This window comes from Halichoerus grypus, chromosome 12, assembly GCF_964656455.1.
Source record: "Halichoerus grypus chromosome 12, mHalGry1.hap1.1, whole genome shotgun sequence".
Classification (NCBI taxonomy): domain Eukaryota; kingdom Metazoa; phylum Chordata; class Mammalia; order Carnivora; family Phocidae; genus Halichoerus; species Halichoerus grypus.
The window spans coordinates 104,502,809-104,530,545 of NC_135723.1; the positions used below are offsets into that span (position 1 = coordinate 104,502,809).

At 39.7% G+C, this 27,737-nt stretch overlaps 1 protein-coding gene across 7 annotated transcripts in view; it reads right to left on the reverse strand.

The window, feature by feature from the left end:
* The window catches only part of LMBR1 (limb development membrane protein 1), a 166,099-nt gene that overhangs the window by 322 nt on the left and 138,040 nt on the right, over positions 1-27,737 (reverse strand). For 6 of the 7 annotated variants that reach the window (XM_078059803.1, XM_078059799.1, XM_078059797.1 and 3 more), the window contains 2 exons: positions 14,904-15,065; positions 9,891-11,826 (listed from right to left, as the gene is read on the reverse strand). The exons of the other annotated variant lie outside the window; for it this stretch is intronic. In XM_078059803.1, coding sequence (XP_077915929.1) covers positions 11,741-11,826; positions 14,904-15,065 — 248 coding nt within the window. In that variant the 3' untranslated portion in view covers positions 9,891-11,740. Of the gene's footprint in view, positions 1-9,890; positions 11,827-14,903; positions 15,066-27,737 lie in introns of those variants that run through there. 7 annotated transcript variants of the gene reach the window in all.

A 27,737-nucleotide genomic window follows, 5' to 3' on the forward strand; every position in this document is an offset into this window, starting at 1 on the left:
CAATGTACGTTTGGTTCTGAGCTTCCACTCATGTCTGTTACACAATGCATCATGTCCACGAGTTAAAAATAAGGCAAGTGTTCAGGAAAGAATGACTACTCTTTTTTTTTTTTTGAGAAGTGTCTCCTCTCTTCTGTTCTTTGAATTGGTAATTGGGGTGGCCATGGAGGAGCATCCTACAGGTCTCATTTCAAGAGAACTGACTGTGAGGAGTTAGTGAGCTGACATCTTGCTGCCACTGCCCCTTCAGATCTGCCTGAGTGCCCATGCCAAGGCCGCATGCTTCCAGGCTGCCCTTTAGCGTCACGGGGGTCCAGGCCTTGCTGCAGGGGAGCATGCCATTCACACGGGTACGTACTCCCACCTCATGGACAACCACTGCTCATCCTCAGACATGACGTTTACCATAAAGACAGAATTATACGACACAACAAAATGGTGCTCACTTGGGTGTCCCTTCAGATATGCAGTGGTGAGTTTCATGGGACAGATTTTGTAAAATGCTCCTCAGTATGATGGCCACACCACAGTCAAGGACAGCAGTTTCTGTGAAGCCCGCTCTGGTGCAGTCTACCGGGGATGCTCTCTGTGGGGCACCGGGCCTGCCTGTCCAGAGTCTCTGTCAGGGGGACTGTGTGTACTTCACGGAATTCTGTCGGGAAATCATTTCTAGTGCTGTTTTGATAAGTACTGGTTAACAGTTTCAAATTGACTCCCTAGTAAGTACCAGGACTGCTTGCTTCTTTCATACAAGACAGTCTGCACATAAACTGATACATCTCAACAGACAACAGCATGTTAAATAGAGTTAACTACTTCCTGGGAAAACTGAAAGCCTATGAAGGAACTGCAGACAGCTGTCCAGACCCCTCCCTGAGGTGAGCCACTAGCAGCACCAGAATTTCCATGTAAAATAACTAAGTAACACAGCACAGGGAACAGAGGCCATGATACGACGGTGACAGACGGTAGCTAATGCTGTGCACCTGAAACTCATGTAACACTGCGTGTCAGCTATACTCAAAAAATGTTTTTAACAAAAATACAAACAAACAAACAATAGGTGGATCTGATCTCTTATTCTAGCAAATTAGGCAAACTCAAATGGCTTTTGCAGCCAAGCAGGTAACAGATTAGTGAAGAAAGCAGTTATTATTGCCACGATTCCAAAATATGGAATTTAATGTTGCCAGATTTTCTAATACTTCCAAAGAATATCTCTCAAACAAAAGATGCTTAATCTTGACACTGACAGAAATATGGTATTGGCATAGAAACAGATCAGTGTAACAGACAGCCCAGAAACAAACACACCATACATATTTGGTCAATTAATTTATGACAAAGGAGCCAAAAATATGCAATGGGGAAAGAACATTCTCTTCAACAACTGGTGCTGGGAAACTGGACAGCCATGTGCCGAAGAATGAAACTGGACCACTATCTTACCATACACACAAATCAACTCAAAATAGATTAAAGACTCGAACCTAAGACCTGAAACCATGAAATTCCTAGAAGACTGCATAGGTGGTAAGCTCTCTGACATCAGTCTTGGCGATGACCTTCTGGATTCGACACCAACAGCAAAGGCAACAAAAGCAAAATCAAACAAGCGGGACCGCATCAAACAAAAAAGCTTCTGCACAGCAAAAACAACAGAAACAAAAAAACCCCATAATCAACAAAATGAAAAGGCAACCTACTGAATGGGAGAAAATGTGTGCGAATCATATACCTGCTACAGGGTTAATGTCCAAATATATAAAGAACTCATACAAGCTAATAGCAAAATAAATAATCCAATTTAGAAATGGGCAAATCTGAATAGACATCTTCCCAAAGACCTACAGACGGCCAACAGGCACATGAAAAGATGCGCCATTGATGGGAATGCAAACTGGTGCAGCCACTGTGGAAAACAGTATGGAGGTTCCTCAAAAAGTTAAAAATAGAGCTACCGTATGATTTAGCAAATACACTTCTGTGTATTTATCCAAAGAAAATGAAAACACTAATCCAAAAAGATATTAGCACCCCTGTGTTCACTGTGGCATTATTCACAATAGCCAAGATATGGAAATAACCCAAGCGTCCATCGATAGATGAATGGATAAATAAATGTGGCATACGTACTGAAATATTATGCAGCTACATAAAAGGGAAATCCTGCCGTTTGGGACATGGATGGACCTCAAAGGCATTCTGCTAAATGAAGTTAAGTCAGAGAAAGACAAATACCATATGATCTCTCTTATATGTAGAACCTAAAAAACAATAAAAACCCAAATTCATAGATACAGAGAACACAGATTGATGGTTGCCTAAAATGGGGAGTGGGGAGTGGGCGACATGGGTGAAAGTGATCAAAGGTTCAAACTTCCAGTTATAAAGTAAGTCCCGCTGATGTCATGTACAGCATGGCAAGGGCAGTTAACAATACTGTATCACATATTTGAAAGCTGCTGAGAGTAAATCTTAAAAGTTCTCATCACAAGAAAAAAAAGATGTGTAACTGTGTGGTGGTGATCATTTCTCAATATATAGATGTATGTTAACTCATTATGTTATGCATCTGAAACTAATGGAATGTTGTAGGACAACTATATTTCAATTAAAAAAAGACACTGAAGTTAGGGCTTTTAGCGAAAATTGCTATGGTATTGTGGAATTTTTGTGATTTGTTAACGTTAACTGAATTTTTTAAATGTTGAACTGGCAAAATCACATGTTTTGAGTTGAGCACAGCCCCCAGGCCACTTGCTTGCCATGTACATACTACACAGACATGCTGGGGAGGGAGGCCATGAAGATCAACGCCCTACAACGTAACCAAGATATTCTGGGCTTGGAAAGTTATCTTTTAGATGGATGACCACAATGACATCCTAGTAAAGCATCCACAGCATAACTGGCTTTGAATAATGCTATTTCTTCATACGCTTTTCTAAAACCACTCACTAAGATAATCCAAAGTAACTTGGTGGATGTGATTGTTAAAGTTGGGAAATACCTACCCCAAATAATTTAATTTTAGCAGAGCTGATCAGTAGCCAACAATTCGGTAGCAAGAGCAGTTGTTTGGATCCATCTTGGATCAAGACAAAAATATGAACTGTATTAAAAGACAGCAGAGGGGAAGAAAAGTCTTCCTTGACCCTCTTGGATCCCTGGCTGGGTCTTAAACTGACCAAGACTGCTTAACAGGAGAAAAGCACACAAATATATTTAGTAGAAGTTTGAGCTGACACGGGAGGCTCATAAAGAGATGAAGACCCAAAGACACAGACCTACTTTCCACTGCATCTGATGAAGAGGAGGCAGCTGGGGGAAATACGATAGGTTAAGGAATGGGAGGTAAGTGTGGAAACTGGGGAACTCGGGAACTCAGCAAGGCCAGTTAGGATTCCTTGAGGTGAGAATGCTCCTTTCCTCTGGGTACAGGGACGACATCTCTCACAAGAGGGTCTTGGACCTGGTTTAGGAAAGAAGAGTAAACCTCAAAGTCCTTCAGCTTAAAATATTCAATATGCCAATGAGCCACGTGTGAGAGTAGTGTGTCCTGAACCCAATCCCATGCTTGCTTTCTGCTTTCTGCAGGGGTGTAGACATACATCTAACTTCTCTAAAATGGTGTGAGAATTTTAAAATTTTATCTCTGGTTCACACAATAGTGTTACTGGATAAAGTTCTCTATAAGCCCCAATAATCAGGAGTAATATTAAATTCATAAGCCTAAGTCATGACCTATTTCTGCCCAGAGAGGGAAAGACCTAAGATCAAAGACTACAACTGTCCTTGGCAGATTTTCCATGAGTTTTGTTGAAAAATTGCAAGGTTCTCAGGCCTACATGTGGAAACACACACACTACAGTTTGTCAAGGAAACAGCTGGTATAGGGGCGCCTGGGTGGCGCAGTCGTTAAGCGTCTGCCTTCGGCTCAGGTCATGATCCCAGGGTCCTGGGATCGAGCCCCGCATCCGGCTCCCTGCTCAGCGGGAGGCCTGCTTCTCCCTCTCCCACTCCCCCTGCTTGTGTTCTCTCTCTCTCGCTGTGTCTCTGTCAAATAAATAAAATCTTAAAAAAAAAAAAAAAAAGCTGGTATACAATATCAAAAGAATGCCTGTACAAGCCTGTCCTGGAGGTGGCTGAGGAGTAGCACAAGGCCCTTTGTGAATAGATGATCATCTCCGGATGCAGCCCAGCTAGACCACGTTCACAGGGCTGAGGTGGGCAAGTCAGGGACCACAGACATTTGTGCCCTTGAGACCACACACTTCTTTCTGTTCCACCCTCTGCAAGTACCTGGCTTCCACCCTTAAGGGCACTTTGCACATGAGTTAAAATTTTTAGGTACGTGTTTCTGAACCGAGCACAATTATTTTACAGCATAGTTCTTTCTTATACAATGTCTCTGGGATTTTTAAATACTTGAAATTCTTGCAAGTGATTAAACAGTTGCAAAAATAGAATTCCCCTATACCCTTTACCAGCTTCCCCTCATGTTGACACGCCATAGTAAAATTAATCTAAACCAGAAATTGACAATGATACAGAAGTGTTATCTAGTCTACACATTTTATTCAAATTTTGTCAACTGTCTCTGGGATGTTTTGTGAATAAGAACTTTCTTTGCCAACGTGAATGCTAATGTGTCTAAAAGAATACATCTTCCAAATTATAATTCAAGTGTATATGGTAAAGTCACCACATTAACTGGAGGTTTCCAGACAGCAGAACAAGTCACTGATAAGAACTACGGAAGTCAAGTGTAAACTTAAGTATTAATTCAAAACACAAGATTAGTGTTTGTTTGGTACAGTAACAGGAGAATATTCTTCAAAATCAGTTTATGAGATACATTAATTAGAGAATTTAAGATATAAAATTTAGAAAAAAAGCTCAATATTTATGGACATTTAGTTCATGAAAACAGCACTCAAATCAAACATAACGTATGGTTCTGTCACACTGGCCTGTAATTTGGGGAAACAATAAAACTAGTCAAGGATAGGTTAGAATTGCATTCGGACATTCCTATCAGACCTGAATGCAGCGGTCTGGTTACACAAGGAGTCGCCGTCTCCGCAGAAGCCTAGGAGGGCGGCAGGGCAGCGGTGCGTTCAGTGGGCATCCAAACTCTTCCAGCTGTCTTCACAGGCAATTCACAATCTGAAGTGGCTCTTGGAGTCCCAGCTGTCACATCCTGTCCCATCCAGGGCACCATCAGCAGGAGGGAACAGGGGAGGTGGGATGGTGCTTCCTCTCTGGCTGACTGGCTTCTTCCAAGTCACCTTTCTGGAGGTCCCACAGGATGGGCTGCATAAACTCCCAGGTCAGACCCCAGCCCCATGGCCACACCCACCTGCACAGGAAGCTGGGCACACTGCCACCCTGAATAAAACTGGGGCTAGGCTGCCTGGCATGAATAGTTGCTGTGTGGCCACTGACGTCTCTGCACAACCATTATCTCATTCCTTTCAGCAAAATAAATCCAGATAACGTGTCGATGAATTATGAAAAAAAATAAAGACATAAAAGTTGCTAGGTTCGGGGTAATGAAAACGATGTGGGATCATATGGTGAGGATGGCTGCACAACCAGGAATATACTACACATCAACGACTCCTGTGCTTTAAGAGTGAATTTTATAGTATGTGAATCATATCTCAAGTAGATAAGGAAAAATACTGGGAAATATATTTAAAAGTCTTAGAGTAGGGAAGGTCTAAGTATGACACCAAAAAATTATGGGAAATTGCAAATTTTGATTACTTCAGAATTTAAATTTTCCACACAGAAAAAAAAATACAAAAACCAATGTGGACAAGTTAAAAAACAGCCAGGAAAAATACACACCTCAGAAAGACAAACATTTAATCCATAATATACAGAGTTTTTATAAAACAGTAAAGATATTATGAAATACCAGAAGAAAAATAGGCTAAGTATATTTAATGATAATTCACAAAAGTAGAAATACACATAGCTGATAAAAAATTAAGTTCCCCCCAATAGTTATTAAAAATGCAAAGAAAAACAAGTATTTGCCTCTCAGGTTGGCACTAATGTAAAAGACTGGCAAAATCCAGTGTTGGCAAGAGAAACACATCTTCACATGCTGTTGATGAGAGTATATACCGATAGGGTCTTTCTGGAAGTAGTTTGAAAATGTGCATTGTCTTTGATCCAAGACTTGAGTATCTAGTAAATAGTGGTCCCCGGTCGCCTGATGCAAGTCGCTGCTCCAAACCAGGCCCCTCCAAGTAATTTATAGTAAGAAATATGTATTTGGTCTTCCTCCCCATTCCTGGCACAGAGCCAAAACCTGTGGCATTTCCTAAGTGATAAGAAGATCAAGGTATCTTTTGATATCCATAAGAAGCCCCTTTCAACCACACCTGAACTTATGCTAATGGATTGTCTTTTGGAAAGCCCCTAATGATGGCCAATGGAACCAACTACTTTTGGTCCCACCCTTCTGACCTCTGGGGAGTGGGGAAGGCCTGGAGGCTGAGCTAATCATTAAGGCCAATCCTTTAATCAATCATGTCTTTGTAGTGAAGCTTCCATAAACAAACAAACAAACAAAAAATCCACCTAACTGAAGGGATTCAGAGAGCTTCCGGGTGGCGAGCACATGGAGGTGCCGGGAGGCTGGTGCCCCTGGAGAGGCACGGAAGCCCTGTGCACACCCCCATCCCCGGTCCCGTGCATCTCCTCCCCCTGGTGTTCCTGAGGCGTACCCCCTGTAATAAACAGGTCATCTAGTAAGTAAACTGTGTCCCGGAGTTCTGAGAGCTGCTCTAGCACGTCCCTGAACCAGAGGGGGTGGTGGGAACCCCTGATTTATAGCTGCTTAGTCAAAGCACATGGGACAGCCTGGACTTGGGATTGGCATCTGAAGTGGGGGTGGGGAGCCAATCTTAGGGGACTGAGGGTCTGCACTAACTCCACGTAGATAGTGTCAGAATTAAATCAAACTACAGGTCACTGATGTGGTATCCACAGAGAACTGGGAGAACAGCCTGGTGTAGAAAAACCCCGCACACATTTGGTGGCTAAAAGTGCAGTACTGAGAGTACAGAAAAAGACAAGTTTTTCACCACTAATTTCTAAAGCAATAATAGAACAATGTGCTAAGATATATGTAAAAAGCTATTTGTTAGCACTTATAGCCATTCGATATAATATACCAGCTACACGGCATGACAGAACAGCTATAGCACTCAAGACTAGAGCATGTCCTGGGTTCTCAGAGGCCACTGCTGGTCAGCAGTCTATCTTACAGTAAGTAAGAGCTTTCCAAGAGAGAAGACATTAAAACATTCACATGGGATTTTTAATAACCGATAAAACTTTCTTCCTCGGATTCATATTTAAATCTCTACCTCCTCACATTCAGACACTAAAGATCTTTCTGCTCACATCGATCCTCAGAAATCATATACATCGGGTGCTGCTACCCTACTTTGCATAACCTATACTTGTGAACTTGACTTCTCCAGTATGTTTAGGAAGAACAGAATACCAAAATCACATTCAAGAATAACTGGGTTTTGTCTGAATTTCCTATCTGATCACATTTGAACTTGAAAACACTTTTACCTAATTGAATTACACACAGTAGGAAATTAAATAACTTCTCTTCAAAACTAGGTCCCAGCTCTACTCCTCCAAGAATATGGATCAACCACCTAGTTTTGAAATTTTATAATCCATTTTTAGAGTTTCAGCAATTTCTATTGATTTTAATTACATTTTTTGCAGTGCAACAAGTAATCTGCACAGATAATACTTTTGCTTCAGTAGTATTTGCAATAATGAATTTTACCTAATATTCAAAAGCCAAAAAAAGTTTTTGTGTTCGTTCATCTTTCAACTAGATCCCGGAAGTCACGTTTTTCAAACTAAAGTTGACCATTCATTAGTATTAGTGTGGTTTGTGTCTAGTATTCTAAAAAAGAGAACAGAAAATGCCAGCACGCATCACATACAGTAAAAGTAGGTACTACTTTGTTAAGTATTTGTTTACATGTATAGAAGTGTGTGTGTGTGTGTGTGTGTGTGTGCGTGTGTTACAGTGTAAACAGTATTTCTTCCTGCGGTCAGAGAGCTGGAAAGCCACTGCTGTAAAGGCTTCTGTCTGTCTAAGTCACCAGAGGGCAATGCCATTTACTCTTCTGAGAGCTCTGGATTAAGCTGCCCAGACCACAAGTAGGCGTGGCTCAGTCCTTTTATGGAAAAGATTAGAAGAATCAAATACATCTAAGTAACTCAAACAATTAGACGACACACATGATTTCAATTGCTGATGCTACATTTTAGCTGCAAATGGTTCAAAGAAATTCATCTACCAATAACTCCACAACAAAAAGAGAGAGAAAACATTCACTTCTTCCTCAGTCTAACATCTCACCAGAACCATTACTGCCCTTTATAAAACTGACATGGAAGTTACCTACATACACCCTAAAGTTTTAGCCACGATGGTATTTAAGATTTAAAACCAAAACAAAAACACATTTGAATGCTTATAAACCAAAACATGAAATCACTTTTTGTAAAATTTTAATTTCTAAGACATTTAAAAAGTCACACTAAAAGTATCTCATAGAAACAAACACAAAAAATAATCTGTAAACAAAACACTGTAAACAAAAGTAATATACCAGTGCATCTGGACATTATTTTAAAAGTAACATCATACCAGTTTTTTTAAAGTCAGTACTGAATATATGCTCATATTTTTAAAAAATTATTTTAAGAACTCTGCCTTTATACATTAAATACTGTGCTAACAACAAAGAAAACTACATAGGGTTTTCAAATGATGCAAGCATTTGCTGTAGCAGGTGAAGTGGTTATGGAGGCACCGAGAGGTCCACTGTGCTCCAGTAGAGCAAGGCCCAAGAGCAGGTGTACACAGTACACGCCCTGAATACGTCCAAGAGTCAAACCACGCAGAAGATTTCATGCTCATCCACTAATCAGTCTCTCAGTGTGGCACTGAAGGAGTGGACCTGTATGTGCGCGTGTGTGCGTGTGCGTGCAATTCTCACATAAGTCTCTTCTTTTAGAGCAGGTCTATTTTTATATAGAATATATATAAAGCTAAGTAAATACTAAATCTAAGAAATACCTTGGAAAAGTCGGTAAAAATTACAAATGTTATAACCTATAAAATTTATAATTTTAAAAAAAGTATTGCAGAACCAATTAATATTAAGAATTGGCCAAGTCTCCTCAAGAAACTTTTTAATTACAGTGTCTAATGCCCCTTTAAAGTTGATCCAAAGGTGACAAAGAGTCAACAGAGCGTCTGACTTCACACAGTCACCTAGACCCCCCACCCAACGAGAACGAAATGGCCATCCCCGGGGCCGCTCTGACCGCGGGCATAGGGCGCTCTGGCATCAGGCCATCTGCGTCCTCCCTCGCTAGCACAATAACTGCAACAAATCAAAGACCTGAGGGGCGCCTGTCCTTACCAGACTTCAAGTGCTTGGCCTCAGTGTGCTGCCACCAATTTCTGTCATGGCCTCATGCAGCCAGCCTCCAGTGTGTGTCCAATAGAAGCACATGCATTTGCTAAGTCCCTCACTCAAGAGGAAGACTCTTGTATACGTAACCAGGAATATACTCTTTGTAGAACCCCAGAAGTGGCTGTAATCATGCAGCAGAGCATATAACCACCTGCATTTGTTCCCATAAAAGGCATCTGAGACCCAAGGTTCAGAACTGTCCCTCCATGTGAGGCGTATCCTCTGTCTAAAGCAATGAAGACGCGCCCAGTAACAGCTGTAGGACTTTATAATACATTTCACTGCTTACTAATCAAACCTGGCCTAAGTTTTCCGATGGAAAGAAACTTTCAAATGAACAAAGAATTGATACAGACATTGAAAAGTTTAATATTTTACTCAGAAATTTTCAGACATCTTACAAATACCCAAGAACTTCCTACGGATGTGCCCGGAAACCAGTGTAAGTTACAAGCAATGCTCTTTTATTTAAAGAACTTTCTTTTTCTTCTCCCCTTGACCTAGTCTGCTCAAAATATGGATTGCCTGCAAGCAAGTTTCAGTAAAAATCAAAGCTTGCAATTAATGTTTAAATAGGTGTAATTACCAGTGAAATCAGGAAACAACCAGTTTCTATTAATTTTCTCAGTATGCAGATCCTATGCAGAGAGATTCACCAATACTAGACTGGTGGTATTTACGGAGTGTTGTTTAGAATCACAAAATGTTCTTTTATCTTAAAACTGGGCTGTATTTTAATGGGAAGAGAAGCTCAGAAGGAAATGCAGAGGTATAAATAAAGGAGAGGTATACTCAATGGAACTTAGGAATACACAGATAAACTTTTCTTATTATTTTGGCTCTAAGTGGAAATTTTTTATGTCAAATATATACAGCCTGATTTTCATAAATTTCTCCAAAAAAACCCCTTTAAACTCAACAATTTGAGGAAAATGTTCTTTTACTTTTGTCTGAACACAGACAATCTGTTGCCATACACATAGTGCATGTGAACATACGTATTTATAGAGACTGCGTAACTACCAAGTGTGTGCAAAGGGGCTCATCTCTTATTTCTGCATGCACAATTTTCAGTACTCTATCCTAGTGGATGGTAACACAGAGTACAGTTTTATAGCTTTTATTCAATGGACTTAAAAGTCAAGAAGCCATCCCCAGAATTATTTACAATTTCATAACTGAATGATTTATCAGATCATGAAACACTGAAAAACTATTCTTACCTCATGAATGCTGACACTGTGTATCTGGGTGTTAAACTGGTACTCTTATAAATCCGAGGTTTAAACCGGCATATACAAAAGTAACCAAGGCCTGAAGAATGTGTTGACAGAAGGGGTTTACCACAGAACATCTGTAGTTCCATAATGGATACAGGAGCACAAGGAACTGAGGGATTTTTGGAAAAAAGCTTAAAAAAAATCAAGTGTACAGATAGCCTGTACGGCAAAATCTAAGTTACAAGTGTAGTCGACTCTGGCAACTATGTCAGGAGAGGTGACATGGAATCCTACACACAAGGGGTCAGAGAAGTGTGAGCACACAAGACTTCCCATGCAGCTTACTACACTGTACAGTGGAAGGCATTCCCGTGGTGTTCTACCACGGATCAGGTTTTCAAAAGAATTTCGTATTTTTCTCTTGACTCCAAGTCCAATCAGTATCATTCTGAAATATAAACCAGAACTACGCTTTTGTCTTTTTCTTCAAGGAAGTGAAAATAGCTTTTGCACACTACTGTTCCAACGCACCCACTGGAGTAATGGCATCTATAAACCCGCATTTTTGCAGGGCCTTCACTTCGCATCCAAGTACCAAGGATGCCTTTCACGTCAGCTTCTCCATTTTGAATAAAATATATATTGGGATTTAACTGAATTCTTAGAAAGCCCCGAAGGTGCCTTTTCTAACATTCTCGTATGGGTGGCTGTATCAGGTGCTGCAAGCAAGTGTGTCCACAGGAAATGTGCTGCCCTACGGAGCCTGCGTTTGGCTGGAAACTGTGGGGTCCATCACACAGTTAAATGAGAAGAAGGCCTGCAGCAGCCAAGTTCTTAGGAGGTTATGAAAGAAATGGCGCTGCCAGGCCCAGGCCCTAAATGTGAAGCCCAGTCAGTGCACGTCATTTCTGACTGACGGGGACGGCGGGAGTTGGGGCTCCCGGGTCTCTTGATGGCAGAGTGCTGCTGCGTATCTCACAGTGCTTTGTGATGCCCATTTGCTGACGGCTTTGATGTTTCTGAATCCCTTGAAGTATTTGATAAGTGAAGCTTATGAAGCCCTGCAGAAAAATTAAGAAAATGGTGAGAAATGATGGACTGTTGCGTGGGTGGGCAGAGGGCTAAGGAGGCAGAGTATCAAGTGTTACTGCGAAAGCTGTGATGTGCTGGCCAGACCCCCGTTAGCATGAAAGATCTCTTATCCCCACTGAGGCTCCCTGGGGGCCTAAGCAGAAGACAGTTGTCTCTTAGGAAGCCATGCCTTCTCCTCAACTCCATGCAGCTCTGGGGCACGTGGAAGCTTCTGGTTTCTTCTCTCTGCACAGTTAGTCCCTTCCCCACCTCCTGCCCTCCATACCAATCCCAAGAGCACCCTCTCAACCACCTCCTCCTGCAAGCTTGTCCCAGCCCCAAAGTGTGCTTCCCAGCAGGGGAACTAACCTGACACAAGTATGATCCCATTTTTGTATACACACATGCAAGTATACATACAGGAAGACATCCAGAAAGACACACCAAAATATTAAGCACATAATTAAGAGGAAAAGCAATGGAAAACATGACCAAATAGAAAAGGAGAAGAAATAGCAAAAGAATAAATTGAACATAAATATTTCACTATTCAAAGATACTTCACAGAATAAAAACTTTTCACTATCTTTTAAAGTTATGTTAGTTTCCCTCTGTATCATACATCAGTCATTTACATAATGCACCTAATATATACAACAATACTGTGCAACTCACAGGGATAACAGATAAAAGAAAATGTAAGAGTTTATGTGGCACCAAAGCTCTCAGCACTTAGTAATAAGATGAAGCACAAAGATGTTCAAGAATACAAAACCAGCACATCTACGGAAAAGATTTTGAGGAAACATTTTTATGAGGCTCAGACTTTTGTGACACATCAAAAACATACTTGGATAAGATTCTATTCCCCTAAGATTCCACAAGTTTATCTACCTGGCAGTTAAGCAATTTTATAACGCTCTTAAGTCAACATAGCACTCTGAATTTTAAAGTTTCTACCACCTGCATATCTTAATGAAAGAAAAGGTAAAATTGAGTCCATCTATGATGGATGAATGGGAAGGAAAAAAGAAATCCAACACAAGCAACAGTTCTGGCCAAACCACTGAGTGACAATAGGAACCCACAGCCGTTGGGTGTGGGGTAGCGCGTTTTAAACAGGGCCTGCTAGTGAAGGAAGTAGGTGGAGAGAGAACCAGTGGGGTAATCAATGCCCAAAGTGAAAAGGAATCCCCTTTGAGGACAGATTACTTCCATTACTACGTCTAAAACTTGGGTGCAGCACAGGCTACGCATCTTTAAAAAAAAAAAAAAAACTACAATGTCTCTCTGCAGAAACAGTCACCTCCACCACCATCTGGTTTTTATCTACTATGTACCAGATAATCTATGAGACAAATACTGTCATTATCAATGGACATAGCAGCAGAGGAAAAAAGACTACAAAACAAAGGGGGGGGGGGAGATGGTTAAATTTTATAATCAAATTATGATTCCCAGTGAAATCAGATTTAAGATCTCAGATCATTCACACATTATTACATATACTTAATGAGGATCTTTTTCTACATATAATGCATTTCTTCCTTAAAGCATTCCAAAGAGTAACAGAAAACATTTGAACAAAAAACCAAATCCATCTATTAGTTTTACACAAGTCCTGATAATTCTATTGCCTGTTATGGTCAAAGAGCCGACACAACATACTTCACCTTAAGTTAGAAAGATGATATCCAGAATACTTAACTCAAAACTAAATTTACTGCAATTCATCTACAACCGTCTCATGTTAGTGACTGGTAAGTGGGAACTGATCTGACATTACGGCTAACTAATCTCACTGATGCTACCATGGGCTTAAAAATGAAGTTCTAACTTTAGACATTTGGTTCAGAGAGCTGCTAATTCCCACCTCACCTTGCAGATTTTAACCTGGCCAGCATTCTGAAACCTAGGCATGAAAATCCATAAATTATCTGGTGCTTCAGCTGAAATGAGATGTCACTTTCATTTCCAGGCACTATTGCACCAGCCATCCCCTCACAGGGTGAATTTAATAAAATATGGATGAATAGATAATTTGAAATCTTTTTTCCTTCCCATAGGTCATCCCTTCAATCACAGGTGTTGGAAGAACTTGGTGGCGTGCAAAGCTTTATTGTTGCTCAGAAGGTTGAAGTTATCTGGACCTTAATGAATCGATCATTATGTAGCCTTTTGCAACAGCTAAAAGTCACAATGGGATACAGAATATAAGCATTCAAATGATGTCAAGTTAGGTAAATGACCTAATGTTAGGATTTTCTACAATAAATCACTGCCAAATTTAAAATTACTCCAAACCCAAGAGGGTTTATATAGCAAGATAATTTATAAAGCCCTGGTATTCCTACAATATAAAATAAAACTTATAAAAATATAAAATAAAATAAAAACATATAAAATGTTTAGTGCTAATGTTGAAGTGGGCATGAAAAACTCATTCATAAGTTACATTTATACCCTTTTTTTACCTTAGCCAAACCTAAAGTTTTTAAGACTGTCACAATGCATGTGACTTTTGGAATACATGATAATGAATGCCCTCTCTCATATTAAAGACAAGAATACTAATATTTTTATCCTGAGTTATTTGGCTTACTGAAGAGAATTATGGATCAGTCTGATACTTGTAAAATCCAAGTAATCAAAAGAAATCTGTAACTAAAAAATTGTAAGAGGTACCATTACCAAAAAATAATAAGTCTCTAGCCATTAGCCTCACCTTGCCTCGACCACCATCATCATAACAACAAAAGAGCTAATTTTATTCAGCTCTTATGATGTGCCAGGACTCTGCTCAGGCCCTTACAAGAAACATTCCAGTTAATATTCACAGCAGTCCTTGAGAGAAGAAGATACTGTCACCATTTTACAGATAAGGAAGCTGAGGCTTAACAAGGTAATTTCACACACGAGCATAACCAGTAAGTAGTGGGTCAGAAATGGGACCTCTATGGTTTCACACAGTAGGAAAAATGAACAGATGAAGATTTAAAATTAATTCAAATAACAAAATTAAAAATTAGCAGAAAGAGAGAAAAATACCCATAAACCTCAGGATTACCTAGGGCCTTGAGAAGTTCTTCTCGTACAGCAGACGTGAATTTTCTGACCAGACACAATGTTGTCACAATAGCAAAAAGCAAATTGTAGGATAATACAATATAGAAATTTCCCAGCCAATTAAACCTTCCAAAGTCTCCAAGTAGATCAAATCTAGTGATTCCTGTTAAAAATAAATAAAATAACCCTTAATAAAATCAGGTACAATATATTTAAAACGTTACAAAATAAAGTACAAGTCAGATCAAATTCCATGGACTTTCTCATTTGTTAGTGGGGATCCTAGTTAGAATATGTAATTGTTACCTTGTGGAACAGCATCAGCCAGCCCTAACCTACTTTCTCCACATGTCACAGTGTCTTGGAAGTGATGAGGCTGGAGTGAATGTCCCTTGTCACTCACTCCACTTACACTGACAAGAAATCCACTCTGCAGCTCATGGAGAGAATGAGTACAGTGTGCTCAACTGAAACAGGACGGAGAAGACACCTGACAGCCCTTTAAAGCGCCCACCTCCCCGCTGCCTGGTCCCTCTCCCCATGCAGGTCCCAGGTCAAACATCCCCTCCCTGGAAAGGGCAACTGTTTCCGCTACAGAAAACAGCTGGACCCTCCATGGCTATCTATCTTAATTACATTTCTTTGTAACATGTGCTACTTCATATATTTCTTTTCCTTTCTGGTTTATTTATTGCCTACTTTCCCCACCAGTATGTTAAGTTCTATGAGAAAAGGGACTTTTTTTTTTCACTCCTACAATCCTAATGCCCAGAGCAATGCTTGTACATGCATAATAGTTACTACATAAACAGATAAACAACTAGGGTGATTCCTTTCTGAGTTGGCGGGTGGGGGGAGGTGGGAATAAAAACATTATTAATCTGAGTTGGACACCACAGGCTTGTGGAGTAAAATGGCAAACCAAGAAAGGCAGTTATCTCATATATACATTGAAGTTACTTAAATTTCCTATACACATTTTAAAAAACAAGTCTTTTCATTCAAAAGAATAATCCAAAAGTCATCCTATTCAGTAATAATGTGCCCTAGGCCAAATACTTATAGGAAAGAATATGTGAATGTTAGGATTTTTCTGACCATTGGTAAGTAAATAAGTAAACAGCATTCAGGTAGTTAGTCAACTGACAGATGATGGGACTGTTGACAATCTTCAAGGAAGAAACTGAAGAGTTACTTGGGGCCATATAAAATTTTAACCATAAAGGACTGTATAAACAAAATCCTGTACACCTTTATTTTTTGAGTGGTCTAAGGATCTCAAGAGTAACCAAACTTCATTTCACTCTATCAGCTGACTTTTGAACTTAGCTCTCATCCCCACCCAAAGCAATCCCATCACCTGTTATAGGGACAGACGCCACAAAAGCAGTGCACAGACAACAGAAAAACCTTCATACCCAAAAGTATCACAAAAATAGGTTTCAAGACGTGGTTCTTTTTTTTTTAATATTTTATTTATTTGTCAGAGAGAGAGAGAGAGAGCATAAGCAGGGGGAGTGGCAGGCAGAGGGAGAAGCAGGCCCCCCGCTGCGCAAGAAGCCCAATGCCAGACTCAATCCCAGGACCCTGGGATCATGACATGAGCCGAAGGCAGACACTTAACCAACTGAGTCACCTAGGCGTCCTAAGTAGTAGTTCTTTTATGGCCACATGTACACAGGGCCAGTGTATTTGAACTTGAGAGACAATAATCTACCATAATATTTTAAAGAGAAGATTAATGAAAACATACAATAAAATATCTTTTTAAAGAAGGTAAAGGGACCCAGACCCCAGGAGAATATGCCACAAAGACCACATATCATGAGTCATGGCAATAATCATGGCTGCAGCTTCTCAGATAAAAGCCTTAATAAAACTTTACTTTGTCTGGGGCGCCTGGGTGGCTCAGTTGGTTAAGCATCTGCCTTTGGCTCAGGTCATGATCTCAGGGTCCTGGGATCGAGTCCCATGTCGGGCTCTCTGCTCAGTGGGGAGTCTGCCTCTCCCTTTCCGTCTGCCCCACCCCCAACCTCGTCCTCTCTTGTGCTCTCTCTCAAATAAAATCTTCGAAAAAAATCAACAAAAAATTTTACTTTGTCAAAAGGAATACAGATCTAATTATACATTTTATTCTTCAAACAAAGTACCATTTAATTTAACCTAGGAAGTTATCTGTAGACAGGATACAGCCCTTCCAAAACAAATTTCAGTGATTTCAGCCCAAGGATCCCAGATAAGTAGTTTATTTGATCTTTAGGACCAAAGACTCCTTTGAGAATCTGGTGAGAGCCATAATCTTTTCACAAGAAAAACAAAGAGATGCACACACTCACAAAATCTTGCATATGATGAAGCTGATTTATGGAAAAACTGACAGATCACAAAATAAAAACCCTTGTCCAGATGCTCCAGGAAAGTCTCACCTGGTCTCAAGACATTTTTAATCATACACCACCATTGGCAAAAACAAAATTAGAACACATATACCCAATATATGTGTATTTAATTATTTTAAAACTACATATGTACTACTCACTGGCTTTTACATTATATACAAAGGACAGACTTTAAAAATAATAATAATAATGATAAAGGTAAATAGGAGTTCTCACGGTTTCTTCGCACAGCCCAGTGACCTACTCTGTGAATGCTGGGGGGGGACAAACCACTTTGGACAGCAGTGAACATGCTAACTAGTAACTCAGCCGCCACCCTGACCCTGGCCTATGAACCACACTGGGACAGGAGTGCCACACGCTGAGCGCAGTGAGGAGCAGAGTCACTTAGCACAGGGATACTGGAAGGTATGTGATGAACCATGGGAAGTGCTTTCACTGGGACTTCTTGGTGGATTCAACTTGGTATCCTGAGAGTCAGGGCCAAGACTTCGTATGAAACCCCAGACAGAGAGCAGTCTCCTCATTCTTTTTTTTTTTTTTTTTTTTTTTTAAAGATTTTATTTATTTATTCATGAGAGACAGAGAGAGAGAAAGAGAGAGACAGAGGCAGAGGGAGAAGCAGGCTCCCCGCGGAGCAGGGAGCCTGATGCGGGACTCGATCCCAGGACCCTGGGATCACGACCTGAGCCAAAGGCAGACGCTTAACCGACTGAGCCACCCAGGCGTCCCTAGTCTCCTCATTCTATGTGTGGTCCCAGGACATCTCAGGTTGACCTCATAGACAGAAATCCAGGAGCCTGCTGCTACAGTGCACCAAATCACCAGACAAAGTATTAGATTAGTTCTAAAGATGCTGTTGTTTCAAATTTAATTTAAATATCTAACATGGTCTGATTAAAAGATCACTCTGGACAACACATGCAGTTCTTCAATTCTGAAAATCTTCTATAAGACTAAACAGCAAGAAACTTTAAACAATCACTTTCTTAAACTTCTATCTGAGAGGTGTCACAGCAATAATTAAACTGTAAAATGTACTTTTTTGTTAAAAGCACCAACACTTAAGAAAAAGTAACAATACTTAAAATTTTAACTTAACACTTATTGTACAAATGTATAATACTTCAAAATCTCTATTTCTGGAGAAAGATATAAAAGGGTATTAAGGCAGCATATTTAAAAATACTACTAACTAAAAAAATTCAATTATCAAATGCTGTTATTTAACTCTCCTAGTCAAATAATGAAATGCTAACTCCCATTCTGAAGTCATTTCTTTAAAAGATAAGTAATATATATGCCAGGTAAAAAGCCTAGTTAGTTAAGCAGTGGCTAAGCATCGGCCATGTTATGTGGATTATCTGTGAATAAATGCACTATGATGCAGTTTAAAATGTTTTATGCATAACTCCTTGAATAAAGATCTTTTTCTAGTCATACTTATACAAGAACCAAGGCACAAAACCTCATTTCAGGAAAGAGCTGGTTACTCCACCTATAATAAGAATCACGAGAATTTACCTTCGCTAGCCCACCTGAGTTGACTCTGATTTCTAGCAAGCATACTCCTGTTCCTTACCAGCAAGAAGAAACTGAGAGAGAGTTTATAAAGCTTGACACACTGAAGGGATCATTAAAGTAACTTTGTCAATAAACCATATGTGCTGGCATCTCCCACAAATGGCTGACATGATATCCACGGCTTTAATGTAAGATTGCCAAGAAGAAGACACATATCTTGTCATAAAAAATAAATTTGTAAGTTAAATGTTCTCTGAAAAAACACCAAGATTGGGGTGCCTGCGTGGCTCAGTCAGTTAAGCATCCAACTCTTGATTTCGCCTCAAGTCATGATCTTACTCAGGGTCACTGTTTAAAGCAAAAATGGAAACAATGTATTACAGGGTTTATAACGTGTATGAATAAAATGTGTGAGAACAAGAGCAGGAAGACTGGCAGGCGAGAAAGGGAAGTACACTGCTAGTACACTGTACCAAGTGCTATGATGCTACACAAAGGGGGACTGTGGTAAGTTAAAAATCTATGCTATGAACCAGAAAGAAACTGTCCAAAAAATACCACAAACAGTAGTATAGCAAATAGGCCAACAAAGGAGGTAAAGTGGAATCATTTTTTTAATGCAGCTCATCCAGAAAAACGAAGATAAAGAGGAAAAAGGGAACAAAGAAGAGATGGGAAGAAATAGATAATAAAGAGCAAGACTATAGTCAAACATAATAATATCAGTAATCACATTTGAAGTAAATGGTCTAAACATCCAAACTCAAAAATAAAGATTAATACATTGGATAAAAAACCAAGACCCAACTCTACATTATCTGTAAGAAATGAACTACTTAAATACAAAGACACAAACAGGTTGAAAGCATAAGAATGGGAAAAAGTATACTATGTAACCATAATCAAAAAATACCTGACACAGCTATATGAATGTCATGCAAAGTAGATTTTACAGCAAAGAATATTACCAAGGATAAAGAATGGCATCATCATTTTCATGATTATAAAGGGGTCAATTCATCAAGAGAACATAACAGCCCTAAATATTTATGCATCTAATACCAGAACTTCAAAATACATGACGCAAAAACAGAAATGTAAGAAGAAATAAACAAATCCACAATTTTAGTAGATTTCAAAACCCTTCTCTCAATAAAACAGTTAGAAAATCAGTAAGGATAAAAGAACTTGAGTAACATTATCAACTAAATTGACCTGACATTCATAGAACATTCAACCCACGAATACAATACACCTGTTCAAGTACAAAGATATATGAGGATAGACCATGTTCTGGGTCATAAAGCAAGTCTCAGTAAGTTCAAAATGATTCCAGTCATAAAATGTATTTCCTCACCTCAATGGAATTAAATTAGAAATCACTAACAGACAAATCTCTCTGGAAAATCCTCAAATATTTAGAAACTAAATAACAGGCTTCTAAATAATCCATGGTCAAAGACGAGATAAAAAAGGAAGTTGGAAGGATACTGAACTGAATGAAAATGGAAACACTACAGATCAAAATGCAGGGGGGTGTAGCCAAAGCAGTACTTACAGAGAAACTCACAGTGCTAAATGCCAATGTTAGAAAATAGAGAAGATCTCAAATCAGGGAACTTAGCTTCAATTTTAAGAAAGCAGAAAAATAAGAGAAAAACCCCCAAATAAGCAGAAGAAAGTAAATAATAGTGAATCAATGAAAGGAACATAGAAAAAGAATAGAGAAAAATAAATGAAACTAAAAACTGGTCCTCTGAGAAGATCAATAAAAATCAATAAACCTCTTGGTGCACCTGGGTGGCTCAGTCAGTTAAGCAGCTGACTCTTGATTTCGGCTCAGGTCACGATCTCAGGTCGTGGAATCAAACCCTGCGTTGGGCTCCAAGCTCAGCAGGGAGTCTGCTTGAGAAGCTCTCTCTCCCTCTCCCCCGCTGCCCCTCCCCCGACTCATGCGTGCATGCATGTGCGCGCACTCTAATAAAATAAACCTTAAAAAAAAAAATCAACATACCTAGTAGCAATACTATTAAAGAAAAAAAAAAGACAAATTACTAAAATCAGCTATGAGTAGGTAATGAGCACTGCAGTGCACTGATGTATCTATCTATGCCGAAGGGATAATAAAGGAACTTTATGCCAAAAACCTTGACAACATAGATGAAATAAATTCCTTAAAACACATTAACAAACTCACTCAAGAAGAAATAAATAAGCTGAGTAGTCCTCTATCTATAAAAGCAATTGAGTTTGTTGTTAGAACCTTTCTGCAAGTCAATCCCAGGCCCAGATGGCTTCACGGATGAACTGTATCAAACGCTGAAGGAACAACCCCAGTTCCAGAGCACCTCAGTGTCTCGGGGCGTTGGGGCTGCTATACCAGGACGCTGCAGGCCAGGGGGCATATGAACAGCAGGCAGGTACCGCTCACACAGCTGTGCAGGCCAGAAGCCCCGGAGGAAGGCCCCAGCAGGGCTGGAGTCTTCAGAGGGCACCCCCAGGGCTCCCAGACAGCCATCCGCTCACTGCACCCTCACACAGCACAAGGGCAACAGAGCTCTCCAAGGCCTCTTTCCTAAGGGCACGGGTCCCATCCATGAAGGTGGGGCTTCATGACCTATCACCTCCTCATGCCATCACACTGGGGAGTAAGTTCCAACACACAAACATTTAGTATACAGCACTCATCCAGCAAATTGAAGAGGAGGAAATACTTCTGGATACTTTCAATCAAGATAGCATTACTCACATAATCAAAGCCAGAAAAAAGTTATTAACAAGAAAAAAAAAAAACTACAGCTCTATGCACTCATACAGATACAAAAATCCCAAGCAAATGTTTATCAAGTTAAACCCAACAATAAAAAAATAATAAAAAAAAAGGATACTATGTCATGACCAAGTGGGGGATATCCCAGGAATGCAAGATTGGTTTAACAATCAAGAATCACTCAGTGTAATTCAGCACATTAATAGCCTAAAAAAGAAAGCCACATGATTATATCAGTAGATGCAGAAAAAGCATTTAACAAAATCCAACATCCGTTCCCGATAAAAACTCAGCAAAGGAGAAAAGAAGGAAACCTCCTCAACCTGGTGAAAGGCATCTACCAAAATAAACAAGCAAAAAAACACTACAGCTATTACCAGTTAACAGTAAAGGACAGAATGCTTTCTTGCTATGGTGAGAAACAAGTCCAAGAATGTCTGCTCTCACTACTTCTATTCAATACTGTACTCCAAGCTCCAGATAGTGCAATAGACAAGAAAAATAAATTAAAGCATCCATACTGGAAAGGAAGAAGTAAAACTATCTTTATTCACAGACATCATCATCAACAAAAATTCAGCAAAATCTACAAAACATACTATTATTAATAAGTGAGTTTAGCAAGGTTGCAGAATAAAAGACCAATATACACAAATCAACTATATCTCTGTGTACCAGCCATTAACTAATATAAAAAATTAAAATTTTAAAGAAATACCATTACAATAGCATCAAATGTGCAAGACCTAAACAAAACATGCAAACTTTGCAGAGACAAATTAAAGAACTAAATAAGTATACAGTGTTCAGGGACTGAAAGACTCAATATTGTAAAGATCTTAATCCTCTCCAATTCGTTCTACAGATTCAACACAATCCAAAACCCTCGCAGACATTTGTGTAGAAAATGACAAGCTAATTTAAAAAGCCACAGGGAATGCAAAGGACTTAGAATAACTAAAACCACTCTCAAAAAGAACAGACTTCACTGCCTGATCTCAAGTCTTACGATCAATCTACAGCAACCCAGACAGTGCAGTATTGATGTAAAGACAAACAGAGACATCAATGGAACAAAATAGAGTCCAGAAATAAACCCACACCCACACATACATGGACAACTGATTTTCCATGAAGTTTTCAAGGCCATTCAGTGGGAAAATGAATAGACTTTTCAAGCAGTGGTGCTAGAATAATTGGCTAGCTATATGCAAAAAAATGTATCTCAATTCATACCTCATACTATATACAGAAATTAACTCAAAAGAGAGTTAATTTCTGAATCTAAGTACAAAACCTAAAACCTAAAAGTATAAAACTTCTAGAAGAAAACACAGATAATCTAAGTGATTTGGGGCTAGAAAAAAATTCAGTATACTGATGTAACACCAAAAGTACAATCCAAAAAGAAACCTTGGTAAATGTGACTTCATCAAAATTAAGGATGTCTGTCCTTTGAAAGATATTGTTAAAAGAATAAAAAGACAAGCCACCAAATGGGAAAAATATTTGCAAATCACATATCTTGATAAGGAACTTTTATCCAGAATATGTAAACAGCACCCAAAACTCAGGAACGAGAAAATAACCCCAATTTTTAAGATGAGCCAAAGATGTGAATAGATACTTCACCAGAGATATACAGACAGCAAATGAGCACTTGAGTCATCTGGGAAATGCAAGTAAGTCCACAAAGACATACCACTACACACCTACTGGAATGCCAAACAGTAACTGATGGTCTATACCAGTGCTGGTGAAGATGGAGAGGAACCAGGATTCCCATACTGGTGCTGAGAATGCAAAATGGATAAGCACTTTGGAACAGTTTGGCAGTTTCTTAAAAAATGAAGCATACACAAGGCTCTCCATTTTCTAGTTATTACCCAAGAGAAATGAAAGCACATGCCCATACAGACACTTGGATGTGAATGTTCACAGCAACTTTACTTATGACAGCTAAAAGTTATCACCTCAAACGTCCTTCAGTGTGTGACAGGATAAACAAATTGTGGTCCACACATAAAATGAAACACCACTCAACAATAAAAAATGAACTACTGATACATGCAACAACCTGGGTGAATCTTAAAGTAAATATGCGGAGTGAAAAAAGCCAACAAACTCAATTGCTTTTATAGATAGAGGACTACTGGAGTGAAAAAAGCCAGACCAAAAACAGTACATATTATATGATTTCATTTATATAAAACTCCAGGAAACACGAACTAATCTATAGTTATAAAAAGCAGGTCAGTGGCTGCCTGGGGATACAGGGTCGGGGTGTGACACAGCAGGAGAGGTGTGAGGGAGGAACTGCACAGGGCCAAAAGGAAACATTTTGAGGTGACAGGTATGTTCACCTGATCATGATCTTGATCATGGTGATGGTTTCACAGGTGTACAAATAAGTCAAAACTTGTAAAAAAAAAAAAAAAACTTGCCAACTGTACACTTTAAATATGTACAGATTATGTTTGTCAATTATACCTCAGTAAAGCTGTTAAAATACATTAGACTTCAGACTATATACACCCCATAGCATGCAAAACTTTATTAGTTTATGGCTGTGGCGATTAGGATTTAATTAGAAATTCTATATTTCTGTATTTGCTCTTGTGTTATAAGTTAAATTTTTATAGTATTTTTCAATCCCTATCACATTCCTAACACTATACGATAGGTACTGTAGGAGTTACAAAGTATGTAAGATACTCATTCCCTTCATGGAACTGTCTTCACATCCTAAGAAGTGAAGACTTGCAATAACATAGTTCATATTTTCATAGGTATTTCCAGCACAACTAAGTGTCTGTGCAGTTAAGTAAAAGGCGAAATTAAGAAGCATGAATTCCCACAGATGTACCGAAAGCTGTGTGCAGACTGACCACCCCTTTCCTCAAGGAACTCACAGTTTTATGGAGGGAAGAGAAAAGTGAGCCTTTACAACACAACATGCTCAGGGAGGAGGAAGATGTGTGGAGAATGAGGAAGGGTGATGGGAGAGCACACGGGAGGGATGCCTGAAGGGCCGAGACTCAGGGAAAACCTTCTCTGTGGAGTAAGGGCTAAGCCCAGTCTTGAATGACACGGTAGGCGTGCCGGGGAACGGGTGGTGAACAAAATCACTCGTGTCAGGCGAAGTCACATGTTCAAAGGCATGCGAAGTAGAGCAGTTCCTTGTTCCCACCCAGTACGCCCGGAGAACACCGCTAGTATTAATCATGGTTCAAAGTGGGTGGGGCTCGGAGTGGCGAGAAACGAAACTGGACACACACGCAGGGGTTTAAAGGCCTCCTGCGCCACCTTAACAAGACAGAACCTTATTCTAATCGCAGAAGTCTCTGAAGCACAGAAAGCAGGGGAGCGACAGGATCATATTTCCATTGTAGGAGAAGGGGGTGGAATGCTAAACCAGCCATTAAATCCTGAGAAGACTGCATGGAGAGGAGGGAGGACGCAAGGTGCTCCTGGTTAGGAGTCTATCTATACCATAAAGGCCCCTGCTGTCCGCACCCCCTTCCTCTATCAAGTGCCTACATAGGGAAACAAACAGAGAACACTCAAAGGCTGACTCACGATCATTAAAAATACGTAGACCTCAGGATTAATTAGATTACCACATCAAGGAAACAGAGGACAGAGCAAATATTTACTGTCTACTATTCTACTGTGTAAGGGTCTTTAAAAAAAATAATAGTTTATTAAGATGAAATTCACATATCATAAAATTAACGATTTTAAAGTAAACAATCCAGTGCACTGAGTACATTCACAATGTTGTGTAAATCTATCCAGTTCCAAAACACTTTCATCACCCCAAAGTGAAACCCCAGACCCATTAAGCAGTCCCCATCACCCCTCCCCCCAATCCCTGGCAACCACTAACCTACTTTCTCTCCCTGTCAAGTTCCCTACTCAGGACATTTCATATAAATGGAATATTACAACATGTGTCTTTTTGTGCCTGACTTATTTCACTTAGGATCATGTTTTCAAGGTTCATCCATGTTGTATCAGTACACCACTCTTTTCTTTTATTTAATTGTGGTAAAACACACACAACACAGAATTTACCATCTGAACCATTTTTAAGTGTAAAGTACATTCATGCTATTGTACAACTAACCTCCAGAACTTTCATCTTGCAAAATTGAAACTGTACCCATTAAAGAACAACTCCCCATTTTCCTCTCCCCCCCAGACCCTGGCAACCACCATTCCCCCTTCTGTCTCTATGATTTAGATGCCGCAGGGACCTCATGTAAGGAGAAATCACACAGTATTCGTTTTTTTGTGACTGGCTTATTTCACTTAGACTTCATTCCTTTTTATGGCTGAATAATATTCCCCTGTATGTATTGGACCACAATTTGTTTATGCATTTATCTGTCAATGAACTCTTGAGTTGTTTCTACCTTATAATAATAAAGGTCTTTTAAAATAATAAAACTAACTTGAGTCAAACAAGCTTGAAACATGGAAATAAAGACAATCAGGATGGAAGCAAGACACCCGATTTCTTAATTCACCTATTCCAAGACCACAGTCCACACTCAACGTGGGGCACCCAATGACACCACAAATATTTATTAACTAGATTCTGGAAGGGATAAAAAGATACATAAAATATGGTCTTGTCCTTTAAAGGATGTAAAGTTTCTTGAGAAAGCCAATAGATGCAGGTAAGTATAACACAAGGCTGAATACAGAAGAATCTGAGAGCTTTGTGTATGACCAGCCTGTGACCTGGCCTTAGAGGATGGGGAGGAACTGGACAGGTAGACAGGTGAGGAGAGAGGTGATAGCAATGTGAACCAAAGCTCAGAGCGGGCAAGTGTGTTTGCAAATATCAAACCAATTTTAGTCACAACTGTTTACATGCTACAAATTCATTTTGTCCTAATATGAAGGCAACTTAATTAGTAGGCCAGATGAACGAGACTATGTGAATTTTAATAAACTAAAAGCCAGTGAATGGGAATGAAAATCACTGTCCAAGAAGCCCCTAAGTGCTGATTTTCAAATAGGTAAACGTTTAAGCCCCCCCCAAAATTGGACAGGAACTGTCTCCTCTCTTCTTGAAGAAAACATCCAGAGATGGAGCCTCCACAGTGTCCCTCAATAATACTTCTGGACTTGGAAAAGTAAATACTTCTTCAGTTCATTTGCTTTGGTTTCACTTCTTACTCTATTCTCCTCAAAGAAAAGAACACCTGTTTAGAATCTACTTCATTAACATTCCCTAACAATAAAGTATTAAAAATAAAATCATATACTCAGCTCTCTGCTTGGATGTTTATAGGAGTCTGATTCTTTTCACTTTTTTGTAAGGGAAATGGGAAGGAAGAAGCAAATGTGAGAAATGTTAACAGGATGAAACTGAGTATCACCATTAGGTGTCAGCATGAAGAAGTAGAGGCATCTAACATAACTCTCAGGTTTCTGTTTTGGCCTGTTAGATAGAAAGTGGCGAAGGACTGAAGGGATACAGAGGAAGGAAAGAGGGAGGGAAGAGAACGGGCAGCGAGAGGGAAGGAGGGAGGGAGGGACAGAGAGAGACACACACACAAGTGTGGGTCCTGCTGTAGAAATGACCAGTGTGGGATGGCACCCACAACGGAGCACAGAGTTGGGATTATCTGTTCTTCGCTCAGGGGTGTGTGCTGGGTTGGAGGTTTGGGTTTGGGGACAAGTGTACAGGTATGCTGAGGAGCAGTAAAATTGACAGTTACGGAATGGCCAGAGGAGAAGAAAGAAACAGGTGAATGGGGACCAGAAATAAAGAAAGAAGAGATACGGGAAGTGGGATTACAAACAGCAAATGCCATGGAGCAATTAAGACAAAAACAGAATCCACAAGATGGGACAATTAAGAGGTCACTGGTGACGTGAACAGAAAGAGATAATTTTTTGGGGTTTGAAATTCATTTTCAGATGACTGAGTTCCAGTAGAGAAAATGAGTTCAGCTCCTACTAGACAGCACACTGAGGTCAGGAGTCAACAGAAGGAACAAGAATGATGACCAGAGTCAGCATCCCGGTAACCCCAGGTGAGGATTTCACATTTCCTACAGAGGCACCAGGTATGTCTACATATGCACAGAAGAGGATCTGAAGACCTGGATACTCTGAAGAGGGA